The 13,411-nt window shown below is 39.7% G+C and overlaps 1 protein-coding gene across 4 annotated transcripts in view; it reads right to left on the minus strand.

Moving 5' to 3' along the window:
• LOC129764828 (protein mini spindles) overlaps positions 1-6,445 on the minus strand; it is a 45,921-nt gene extending 39,476 nt beyond the window's left edge. For all 4 annotated transcript variants that reach the window (XM_055764343.1, XM_055764340.1, XM_055764342.1 and 1 more), the window contains exons 1-5: positions 6,237-6,445; positions 2,164-3,304; positions 1,923-2,103; positions 627-1,869; positions 40-562 (exon numbers count right to left, since the gene is read on the minus strand). In XM_055764343.1, coding sequence (XP_055620318.1) covers positions 40-562; positions 627-1,869; positions 1,923-2,103; positions 2,164-3,249 — 3,033 coding nt within the window. In that variant the 5' untranslated portion in view covers positions 3,250-3,304; positions 6,237-6,445. The remainder of the gene's footprint in view (positions 1-39; positions 563-626; positions 1,870-1,922; positions 2,104-2,163; positions 3,305-6,236) is intronic.
• Positions 6,446-13,411: the final 6,966 nt, after the last annotated feature.

The following is a 13,411-nucleotide window of genomic DNA, read 5'->3' on the forward strand; positions in this document are numbered from 1 at the left end:
TTCATGATTTGCCAATGTATATAAAAAGATTCACTATACCGGAACAGACGGTAATTTTTCCGCTAACCATCCCCACAACTCAGTTTTCAATGCTGGACTTCCGGTTTTAAGCGCATCAGCAATCATTTCGCTCTCGAAGAACTCCTTGTATCCTGCTTGATCACCCCATATGTTGATACATGAAATACAAGCATTCCTGATAAATGCTTTACTGTCACCAAGACCTTTCAAGAATCCAGGGAAAAAGGTGCGAACATATTGCTTGCAGGGAGGTCCCATTGCTGTTGCAATCTGCTGACAGATTTCCACAGTTGTCTGTGCTATTTTCGCATTACTGTCCACTAGTCTCTGTGCTAAAATTTGTGGTAGATCACCAAGATTTGATTTAATCAACTTTGCTTCACTGAGAATAGTCCTCAATTTCTCTAGGCCTTCATTTCTCGTCTTCCAATTCTTATCAGACAACTCGGACAGGAGCGATTCAGTTATCTGAGGTGAAATATCCACCCGTGGAAGAAGATCAGCTAAATTAACAGCCGGCTGATCATTAACTTCGCCATCACTATTGTATAAAAATATAAAACTTGTTTATTACCACTGCATAATTTTCAGTAAAAGAAACTTACTCTTCAAGATTATCATCGACCGAAGCCTTGCTGGGACACTTAGATAAACCTCTAATTGAAACAGGTGGCTTCTGACCAGCACATTTATCAAATTCCGACTGAATCTGTTGCTTCAAAGCTGGTTTTTCATTCTCAAAAAACATTGCTAATGAATTGCCCATGAACAAATACATCGTTCCCAGTAGCGCAATACCTGCGGCTCTCACTGCCGGATTTATACTTTGTACGGCTTTTCTAGAATCTTCAAGTAAAAGTTTCGGATTTACCTGGAACCCAAACTCTTTTATCGCATTATTAACCCAGGTGAGAGCTTCTTGCTGCACTTTGGGTGATTTCTGTTCAAAAGCAAACTCCATAACCTTGGATACCACATATTCCAGCTTAATTCCTTCGGCCATGGCCGTCAAAGCCTGTCCTGCCGGTCCACTATTTTTTGCATCACCAAGTTTTTCAGTAATATCATTGATAATATAATCGGCCGTAGTTATTGTGATACCGAGCTTCTCAATTGTCGCTCTAACATTCTCCAACTTAAGCTTCATCACTTGGAAATTAGTATCTTTCAAACCCGGCTTTTTTGCGATGAACCTCAAGATCACTTGTGAATGTCCACATTTAGGGTCTAAATTTGCAATTTCACCCGAAAGTGATTCCATTGCAGCCAATCGAGTTTTCCAATTTGAGTCTACCAAACCTTGGACAATGTCCGCTGCCAGAATTTCTGCTGCTTTCTCGTCTATCTCTTCCTGTGACATATCTCGTTCTGTGGGAAGAACTTTCGTAGCACTTGCTGATTTCGTGATACCCATCCCAGTATTGGCACCTCCTCCGCCCGCCACTTTCTTTTGAGTCGTCGATTTCTTTACCCCGGCCGTGGCGGGCCGTGCCACCGGTTTCGGTTCTGTAGATCCTCCTTTTTTAACGGCACCCGTAGACGTTGTTAGCGCACCCGTTTTAGGAGGTGCCGTTGCGGGACGTTCTTTTTTCGGCCCAGGTATTTTTATCGCGATCACTGCTTTCTCACAACATTCCTTGATCTTGGCTTGCTTTAGGGCATCAACTTCCGTTAAGTATGGCGCAGTGGCTTTCTCGCCAACAAGCTTCATTGCAGTGCCAATGGCTTCGGCTGCAGCATCCCGAACAGCTGGATCAGGCTCATTCAGTGTCTTGAGCAATGCTGTCACGATCGCTTTAAGTAACTTTTTGTTGAGAATTGTCGGCAATGTCTTTGTGAATGCTCGTGCTGGAAAAGATAAAATATTTATGTGATTTAGGAATGTGGGTAACAAGTACTACCGAGGAATGAAGCGGTTTCCATTTTAACATTAGGATTTTTGTTTCCCAGAGCTTCGAGAATATCCTCTTGTATGGCTTCCAATGAAGTAGAAGGATAAATAGCGTCGATAGCATCTCTAAGTGCAGTAACCACGTTCACTTTCTTTTCCTTGAATTTTTCCAAAATGGCTGGAACGCATGCCTGAAAGCAAAAAAAAACATCCTGATTAGTTATCCTTGTGAACCGAAACATCATGTTTACCCCTGCATACGGGTTGAATTTCTTTGCGATTCCTTTTGCGAGCATTGCGAGACATTTACCACCCAGTGCAACGAGAACTACATTAGTATCCTTGGAAATGACTTTCTTAAGCGCCCGCACTATATCGCCGTAATCTCCAGGAGTTAATTTAGGATTTTGCAACAAAGTCTCGAGAGCCTCAAGTGATTCTTTTCTTTCTTGCCACTTTTTGGCTTCCAACTTCTCATAAAAGTCTTTTGGTAGTTTGGATAGTATATCGACTGGGTCGATAAGATCCATTGGATCGACTTCCTCGGCTTCATCAGGTTCCTCGTCCTCACCACCATCTTCCACGTCACCACTACTACTGGCCGCCACCGCTGCCAACATTTGTTTTTCCTGTTGCGACCGTAAGTAACGCGTTGGAACAGCTTTCTCGCTACTAACTTTCTCAAACTCCGCTTCCAACTCAGTGAGAAGAACGGCCGGTAAAGAAGCGATTTGTGATTTGAAGGCAGCTCCTATCCATCGATAGATTTCGATCGTCAACGATTTAGACTCATCCCGTACAGATTTGTCGCGATCACTCAACAGCGCAGGTAGCTTTTTTACGATAGGTTTTATGCTTATCACCTTGTTGCCAAATTCCCTCAAAGCCTGCGTAATCGCCACAACGCATGCTGCTACAATTTTCGGATTCTTTTGCTCTGTCCCTTTCAACAGTTCCTCCAATACCATATCATGCTTCTCGATTTCGACATACATCAGTGTGATTTGCAGTGCTAAATCCTTAGTTTTAGCTTTCGGCGCACCGACGCATTTAGTGATGATACCACCCATAACTTCTCCAACTGTTTTTCCTGCATTGCCGCTGTTTTCGACAAACACCAGTGTCGCCTCCAAACCTTTCTCCTGTGCCACAGCATTACTGTCGACGACAAACTTCTTCAATAGTCCTAAATATTTGTTCCATTCTGGCGACTTTTCGTCATCGATTGTTCGAAATAGCTTAACAGCCTCCTCATACCCATCGACGCGAGCTTTCCATAGTTTATGCACACAGCGCTCATCAATTGGTAGCTTCTTATATTCAGTATCCTCTTCCATTGTGTCGACGCAAAATAACACTCAACCAAAAAGTACAAATATAAAATAAGTTACACTGCAATTAGAAAATAAATGTTGATTAATGTTTGACACTCATTCAATATTCATTGTACTTTCATTATTCATTGAACTTTCATATGATCGACGCGAGGAGATGGAAAGTGAACTTAATTCAACTTCCAATTAACGACCCTTATTTTTGCGAAGTAACATCAACTTGCTAATTGTGTTTTATCAACTTCAAATTTAACGAGGACGCCACGTTTGTTACTGTGACCATTATTTTTTAAATTATTTTTTTTCGATTTTGTCGATAGAATATTTATAGAATACTTGTTTTGTTTCGTTTCGTATAAAACAAATATATGCTGAGCAAGCTTAACAGTTTGAACCCAAAGGCGCACTTGCTGCCGTAGAATTTGGTTTTTGAGAACATTTTGGGGATACAAATTGGAAAAATCTAGATTCTATAGCTTATTGTTCACCCATTTTCGATGGATCTGAGATTTTTTTATTGATATATTTAAATTATATTAAATAATCCGCATTATTGACATGTGCTAATAAAATTTGGTCCGCACTCAAACGATTAAACAACTTGAATGTTAAGCAAATACAAATAAATATATGTGTACAAATATCTATCTCATGGTATTAAAGTGTATATAAAATATAATAGGAGTACCGATAAGTTTCTTCGTTTTTTTTTCAAAAATCTTTTTTCATCTTTCTGCTATCGTGGCCGTTTTACCTTCAGTGCACGGCTCAAACGCATCAATTGTCGTCGGTAGAGGTCCCCCGTAATGGTTTCATTCGATTTTAGCAGCTCATAGTACACCACATCCAGCTGGTCCCACCAAATATACAGCATAACCTTCGGGCCGTGAATATTCCGCGCGGCCGTCGATATTGGTGCATGGCCGGGGTATCCATACTTTTCCCGACGTTTAAGATTGTCGTAATGGACCCACTATCATCGCCAGTAACGATTCGATGCAAAAAAAAAAAACTTTTTCTTTTATGCAGTTGGAGCAGTTGTTCGCACGTGAAAAAACGACGTGTCGTGGTTTCAATTCATACGGCATTCAATGTTCTATCTTTCGTATCGTTCCCATTGCTTTTGAACGATCGGATATGGTTTGCTGAGCTACTCCAAGTTTCTGTAAGTTCTTACTGCGTTTGTGACGGATCTTGATCGAGTAAAGCCTCCAATTATTCATCTTCAAATTTTTTTTGGCGGTCCGGAACGTTCTTCGTTTTCCAAGTCGAAATTACCACTTTAAACCGTGCAAACCACGTCTGACACGTTCGCTGAGTTGGAGCATGGTCATCATAAACTTCCACCAAAATGCGATGACTTTCCGCAACTTTTTTCTTCATATTGAAGTAATGAAGTAACACTCCCCGCAAAAACACTCTTCGACATATTCGAAGTGGAAAAAAACTATGTTGTTTACGCTTCAACTTTTTGACATATACTGAAAAAGACGCGCAATGACAGTAGCTTTCCAAAAAATGTCTGGAAATGTTATCACTGGAATAATAATCAAGTTACGCCATCTGTTGTAAAACCGAAAAAACTCACCGGTACACCTAATATATTTAATCGAAATTTGTGTTAGCGAACACCTCATATTTGAAACAAAGCGTAATAAATGTTGCTTCAGGTACATCCATTCGCTTAAGTTAATCCAATACCTATTCTTTTTTTTTTTTTTTGCACAACACTAATCTGCAATTTTGTTCTACAAATGGTTGAGAATGAATGTTTGCTAATTTCTACTGATAATATTCATTCAACATGGTTTTATTCACTTTATGATTCTGCTAATATACGAATAAGTTACATGAATTATTGCTCGTAGCATTGAAAAACTTTTGGATCAATCTGAGAGCACGCAGAACATTAAGCTGGACCACAGGCATAATTCACGCGAATGGAAATATGCAGCAGTGTCCCGAACCAGCTGAAACAATAGCTACGCATAGGAAAAAAGGTAATAAATTGCAATTTTCACAATTTTGCTAGACCTGCCAGGTTTATCAAACATAACTCCTCGTTCATTCGTGAGGAAGCAAAGTGAAAACGCATTGCTTAAATTCATCACTAAATGATTTATTTTTAGAATAGATTTTCAATAAATGTCATTAACAAAATATAGGCCGCATTACAAACTGTACTTTAGATCACCGGTAAACCTACTCGGAATTTCGACTGGTTCGAAGCGTGTCGAGATTTGAAAATTGACAAAGCATCAAAAATACTTTGTTTTTACGGATTTTCATGCAAAGAATATTCATCCAATATTTGTTCAATGATCTGTAAACAGTACTGAATACAAGAAGGTAACCCGTTAAGTAGCTGTTTCCAGAGTTATTCAACGATAAAAGCATAATTACGTTTACGCAATAACCAATTGAAAATATATTGGGCCCATAGCTTTAAAAGCAAACAAAAATAATGCAAGAAAATCAATACTTCGAGCAAATATCTATCAAACATTGGTAATGGATATGTATTATTCACATGCTTGCAAAAACAATGTAATCTGTCGTTCTTGTAATATGTTTGCTTGGAATTCTGTTCAATATACTTTGGTATATTGATAAAATCAACAATATCGAAATTTATGTTTAAAGGAACAGTCACAATCAAAATCAAAATCCAATTTTCCTGTGACAGCACACTAAAATCGTCGCATTGGGGAAATGGAGTGTTTCGCTAAAAATAAACTAAATTGCCAAATTCAACACCATTCATTACGCTGGTTTACCGAATGTAACTATCCAGCTTTATCATGTTTAAATTACTTCCATCGGATTTCCCCATGTTCAACGAAAAAGCAAAATCGCTTTCCGTCGCACCAGCAGCAGCAGCCATCATCGTCATCATCATATTACAGCCGACATTTTTTACCATTTGTCACTATTTTACTCCCGACTGTTGGGAAAAAATCAAATTGCACTGCTGTTTGTCCCATACTTACGGGTATTCTCAGTTTCCTCGCAAACGCACGACATTAAGTGATAATTCAAAACGATAAATTGCACAAAATGCAACACCTAAACTCAAACTGCAAATGATACCGTCAGCTTCTTTACTTCGTCGCGTCCGTTAAACAAAAACACAATAGCAAATTTTCTTTCGTTGCTTTCCCTCAGCGCTTTTTCGATCTGTGCGAGATAGAACGTATGTCGCATGTCTGCACACATACTACGGCAGTTCGATCATTTTTGGACAACAAGGTTTATCTCAAGTACAAATTAGAGGTGGAACATGAGTAAATGACATTCGACCGCTTACACTCCGAGAAGAAATCAGTAAATGTTAACTATTTTGTACTTAATGCTTTTGTCCTTGCCCACATACCACGGGAAAAGAAAAAGCACGATTTGAGACACCCCCTTCCCCTCCGTGGACAAGCTTGGTCATTTTCTACCATTCCCCATGTTGTAAACGTGGACATTTCTCCATTTTTTTGAATAAAAATCGAATGAATAATTCTCGCGTAACTTTTGAAAAGGTCCTATGTAACATTCACATCAACTCGAGAAAAACGGAGTTGAAAATCGGAATATTGTTCCGCGAATTGTTTCAAAAGGAATCGATCTTTATCACTACTTTTACCACTAGCAGTCAATAATAACTCTGAAAAACCAATCGTAACTGTTGTCATGTGATTTTAGTTAGAAATTCAAGCCTTCGAGCGAAAAATGTTACATTGGACGTTTTGACTGCCCGCTTTGTACATTGGACAAATAACGTTGCACGATGAGAATCTGAAAATAACTACAACGATCCAAATACTTGCACTTCGTGCTAAAAGCAGATCATTATTGTTATAACTCGTTGAATTGAACTAAAAACGATATCGACACCCGAAAATAACAAAAACTCAAAATGACCGAAGTGCGATTTCGTGCTTTCGTGCTGTGCTTTGTTACTTCGGATGTATCGAGCGTCAGAGGAAAATGGTGTCCGAAGTAACAGTCGAGTGCTTAAAATTCGAATCTGTACATTGGTCATTTTTTGTATCGGCGATAAAAAGGTGAAAAGGATAGATACTTGAACGATTGTTTTCTCAATGCATTAAATGATTGATAACTAATAGTGTGAATCCATGAACTCGATTTGTTTACATTTGTTACTTAGGACGTTTTCAAAAGTTACGCGAGAATTGAACTGCACGTAAATTCCATATTTAGTTTGGTTCTATTTTCTATGCTATGTTTCTACTTTGATGAAAAAGTTTATTAATAATAGCGGTTTGTACTCATTTTTTTAACTTGTTTCCCAACATTGCCCGTGAAGTTATATGTATAACTCCTTAGATTCCTCCAAATCCCATTTACGTTGTTATCACGTTATATTACGTTATATCAAAGCATCACTTGTGAATGTTCTCTCGAAATTTTGTAGCATAAACTGACGTAAACTGGCTGAGCTGCTTAAGTTTTGGAGAAAATCAAATCATCGAAGAAAATCTGAAGCGAAACAAGACCTCAGTGGTATAAAAAACGATATGAATATCATCACGTTGTTCAAGATTGCTTTTTGAATTGCTCAGACATGATGTTTGGCATTATTCTGGTGGAATAGGACGCCTATCATGATAGCTAATCGCTGGATCGCTGGTTTTGATTCGTTTAGTTGCGAACTGTGCGTGCTGGAATCTATCGACTTGATGCTTGGCAGCAACTTATAATACAGAATTTCTTTCCAATAACTCAGACACAACGAATGACTTTCTCCTGGTGGAGACAGGCTTTGAGGATAACTAACGGAGGTCATTTGACTAGCCCAAACATTTGTTTTCACTCAACATTGTTGTGTATGCTTAGATTTTGCATCATCACTCACGATTTGCTTCAAAACTGAGCGTTTGAAAATAAGAGCTGATGGAAATACGAAATACGAAACTTTTAATGTTTTTTTTTAGTAAAATGGTGTACAGCCCATACATTGTAGCGTTTCACGCAACCAGACTTCACCAGGTGTCATGAGCATAGATACTGTAGAACCCCGATTATCCACCAGCGGATGATTCGATTTGTCAGTGAGAGGTAGGTGAAGCAGTCTTTTTAATATCAGCTCAAACTGAAATATTAGGCTGTCAAAAAAGTCCTGCGGTATTTTTTTTGAATTTTCATTTGTTCATAAAATTAGTTACAATCATCTGTTTTAAGTCAAATATGCGCCGTTTTGTTCGATGACTTGTTCCCAACGAGATGCCAACTTCATAATACCCCTGTTATAGAAGCTCCCTTCCTTATTGGCAAAAAACTCGGATAGCCAATTTTCACAGGCCTCTTTTGTGGCTAACTTCTGACTACCTAGCTCGTTCGCCATGGACAAAAACAGGTGGTAGTTACTTGGTGCAAGGTCCGGACTATACGGCGGATGCGAAAGAACCTCCCATTCGAGCTCTCAGAGCTTCTGGCGCGTCACCAAAGAAGTGTGTGGCCTGGCGTTGTCCTGATGGAAAACAATGCGGCCTCTGTTTATCAAAGATGGCCTCTTCTTCATGAGTGCTACCTGCAAGCGGTCCAGTTGTTGGCAGTACAGGTCCGAATTGAGCGTTTGGCCATAGGGAAGCAGCTCATAATAGATTATTCCTTGACAATCCCACCAAACACACAGCAGAACCTTCCTGGCCGTTAATGAGGGCTTGGCCACCGTCTGAGCCGCTTCAGCGGGCTTCGACCACGACCGGTTGCGCTTCACGTTGTCGTAAGTGACCCACTTTTCATCGCCAGTCACCATCCGCTTCAGAAACGGGTCGATTTTGTTGCGATTCAGCAGCGATTCACATGCGTCGATACGGTCAAAGATGTTTTTTTGCGTCAACTTGTGTGGCACCCATACATCGAGCTTCTTTGTGAATCCAAGCTTCTTCAAATGGTTAATAACGGTTTGATGATTTATCCTCAGCTCTTGGCCGATGCTACGGCTGCTACTATGCCGGTCTTTCTCGGCTAATTCAGCGATTTTGTCGCAATTTTCGACGACAGGCCTTCCGGAGCGTGGCGCATCTTCGAAGACCTCTACACCAGAACGAAAACGTTGAAACCATCGTTGTGCGGTGGAAATGGAAACTGTATCGGGTCCATAAACTACATAAATTTTATTGGCAGCTTGAGATGCATTTTTGCCTTTGTCATAGTAGTACTGTAAAATATGTCGGATTTTCTCTTTATTTTGCTCCATATTTGCGACACTATAACTCACGAACGACTTAACCAAACAAAACACTGTCAAGGACTATATTATAGCGCGCAAAAATACCTTTCCAACAAGCTATAGTATGACTCGATACAATGAATACAACTAGAACTACGCGCTTACAACGACACCTCGCGGAAATACCACAGGACTTTTTTGACAACCTAATATATTCATACAATATTCATACAATAAAAGTGCAATATTACTCATAAAGTAGTTTCTTCTTCAACCTCGTGCTCACAATTTTCTGCCGTCTTTTGACCTCTATCACTTGCTCTTTTGTTTTGGTCGTGGCTTTCAGATTATCTGACCACTGGTGTGCACGACCTTACAGATGGATAGTCGAGTGATTTATGCATATGTATAAAACAAAGTTTACATGGTGAAATATTTTTATTTCGTGTTTGCACCTCATTTTTGGTATATTAACTCGTTATACGCGATTTTCGTTATTCGCGCTGACCTTGCCAGACTATTTCGCGGATAATCGAGGTTCTACTGTATTTTAAATGAAGCTGATAATTTTGTTTTAGTTTTTTTTTGAGGGAATCAACATTTTTAAGAATGTTCCGTTTGAAAATTCAGGGTGATTATTTTCATTGGCACTCTGATATAGGGCCCTATTCCAGAAAACGAGACGAGCAGACGGGTGCTCGTCTCGTTTGTTTTCATATTCCAGAAGCCGAGCTCGACTAAAAACAGACGAGTAACTCGTCGGGCTCGACGAAAAACAAACGAGAAACTCGTCTGCCTCGACGGATTAAAAGCCAGTGTCTGAACTGTCAGCCCGACGAGCTGAGTTTGTTTTGATCAAGGTGTGTATATATGAACGAGGTGTATATATAGAAATAAGGTGTGGATATATAAATACCAGCGGTTTTATTCCCGTTTCCACTTCACGGTGAAAACGAAATGAACGGAACGCCACTGAACTACGTTTTACGAGTTAGTGAAGTGTCAAAGATAATAATGGGGTTTCAGGCAGAACACCTTTCAAATAGAAATTATGAATCAAAATTAACTTCTTCGTATCAAATTAGTGTTCAATGTGAATTGAACTTTGTTTTCTTCATGTGGTAAAATAATCGCTTACGAAAATTGTAAAGGGTGTGTCACATCAAATTGCATCACGGAAAAAATGCTGCAGAAATTTAATTTTTAGGAATTATATCTTCAGCTTTCGCTTATAATCAGATAAGAGTGTATAGATCACGTTGGCCATGCTTCACTGTCAATTTTTCCTAAATTTGGAAAAATGTCGTCGAACGAAAAAGAGCGTCGTGAATTAATCCTGTGCACTCATTTCAAGAATCCGGAGTTGTCACATCGGGACATCGGTAAGATGCTGGTAATCGTCCAATCCACGGTCAGCAGAGTACTAAAACGATACTTCGAGAACCTAACCATCGACCGGAAGGTGAAGAATGGCAAAAATGGATGCTCCGTCAGTGAAAAAGATCACAAGCGCGTAGTTAAGCAGTTTAGACGTGATCCGAGAAGTTCGGTCCGGGATGTCGCCAATAAGCTGAATTTGTCAAGTTCATTCGTCCAGCGGATCAAGCAGCGGGAGGGCCTGCGTACATACAAGGTTCAGAAGGCTCCTAACCACGACGAAAGGCAAAACATGGTGGGGAAGACGCGAGCCGGAAGCTGCACACCGAAATGCTGACGAAGCCGCATTGCCTGGTAATGGACGACGAAACCTACGTCAAAGCGGACTTTCGTCAGCTGCCGGACCTGTTGTTCTTCTCCGCAGAGGACAAGTTCAGCGTTCCGGAGGAGATTCGCAAGCAGAAACTATCCAAGTTTGCCAAAAACTACATGGTGTGGCAAGCGATCTGCTCTTGCGGAAAGCGGAGCGCCCCCTTCGTGATGACCGGCACGGTAAACGGGCAGGTTTACCTTAAGGAGTGCCTACAGAAACGCTTACTATCACTATTGAAGCAGCACGAGGGCCCGACCATCTTCTGGCCGGATCTCGCTTCGTGCCACTATTCAAAGGACGTGTTGGAGTGGTACGAAGCCAACGGGGTCACCTTCGTGCCAAAGGAAATGAACCCGCCCAACGCGCCGGAGCTTCGCCCAATAGAGAAATCTTGGGCGATTATGAATCAGGCCCTCCGGAAGAACCCAAAAGTTGTCAAATCGGAGGCGGACTTCAAGAGAAAATGGATTTTTGTTCAAAAAAAAACTACAACCTGACGTTGTACAGAACCTTATGGACGGGATAAAGAGGAAGGTGCGAGCATACGGGCTTGGGCTCGAAGTATGAATAAAAAGAAATTGCCAAAAGTTGTTTAATAGTTTTTATTTTACTGTCTAAAATTTTCAAAAGGATCGGTCTTCTGGGCGAATTTCTACAGCGTTTTTTCCGTGATGCAATTTGATGTGACACACCCTTTATGTGCTGATAATTTTATATTATAATGATAAGCTTTAGTGGAAAACTCATTTCGAATCCAGATGTCGACACCGCACCGTTGTCATCGGGGATTCACTTCATTTCGTTTTCACCGTAGAATGGAAACGTGAATGAAGCCGCACTGCCCTTGTTTGTATAGGAGACGTAAACGACAAAATGAACAAAATCGACTTTTTCGCTGTTTCGCATTCTACACAATGTAATACGTTTGCTCAACATGCAAACAAACATTTTTTGTTCGAAAACATTTGAGCAAATTTGAAAAAACGTTTCCGAAAAATCACTGTTTGTCCGCATATCAGACGTGTTCCATACAGCTTTCAAAAGTCGTTCGAAAATTAACAATTATCAGTATGATGTGCTATAAGCTAAATCTACATTTGAATCACATTATTTGTAGAGTCCAAACATGTCTGTCACGATAGTGTCTTATCACTTAGTGTTTCCTAATAGATGAATATAAGAAACCATTGAACCGCTGATCATATAATTAATATTTTCTGTACACGATGAACAAAGAGAAGCATAGGTGTTTTTAAATGTTATAATTACCTAAATTTCTGCATTTGAATCTTCAAATAGATAATGAAACGATCAGATCAGTAGTAAAATAAAAATAATATTGGTTCTTAGCATTATAACTCCCCGAATTCGACATCGAATTATTCCACATACTCAGCATTTACTCATACTGTTGGTGTGAGTCACTCCACCGAAGAAGAAAACAACACTTGAATAATTCCGGCTGCCAAATGTAGTTTGGATGCTCCGCAAAAAAAAATCCGTCATAGAAGTAGAAAAGTCTCGCGGACGGAGATTTGATGAAAGACCCCATTTGGTTACACACAGGTTAGAATATGATGTTTTTTTTTATTTTGTAAACATTGACAGATAATCTATTTCAGGAACAAAACCATTAAAACTTCAAGAACGTAAAAAAATAGGTCGAAATACGAACTCTAATTGCAAGTTGGAACTCATACGAATTAATGAAAATGAGGTATATTCAATAATTTATTCAGCAGGATCATCCCATTGCAGATCCCTATCCTTGTCCACATTGTCCGAAGGCGTTTAATCGTCTTACAACGCTCGAAGAACACATTAACTCATAAGGGTTGGTAAAACATGTTACAAAAATTAACCATTCAGTAGGATCATTTTTGCAGGTGAACGTCAATTTCATGTTCACAGTGCCCAAAAATGTTAGTGAGCTCTGCATTGCTCCAAAGGCATATTTGAACCCATACTAGTTGATAAAATATGTGTTACTATAATGAACCATTCAGCAGAGTCATCGATTTGCAGGTAAACGGCCCTATTCTAGTTCACGATGTCCAATAGCGTTTGTAAGTGCTTCAGCCCTCTAAAAGCACATTCAAACTCATACTGGAAATAGAAACTACTGAGAATAAAATGGAAATAACAAGTCGCACTCTTCACTTCCAACGATGTATGAATAAGACTTTGGATCGCGAAAATGAATTGCCATATTATTCAATTAATAGAAAGTG

Source organism: Toxorhynchites rutilus, chromosome 2, assembly GCF_029784135.1.
Source record: "Toxorhynchites rutilus septentrionalis strain SRP chromosome 2, ASM2978413v1, whole genome shotgun sequence".
In the NCBI taxonomy this organism is placed as follows: domain Eukaryota; kingdom Metazoa; phylum Arthropoda; class Insecta; order Diptera; family Culicidae; genus Toxorhynchites; species Toxorhynchites rutilus.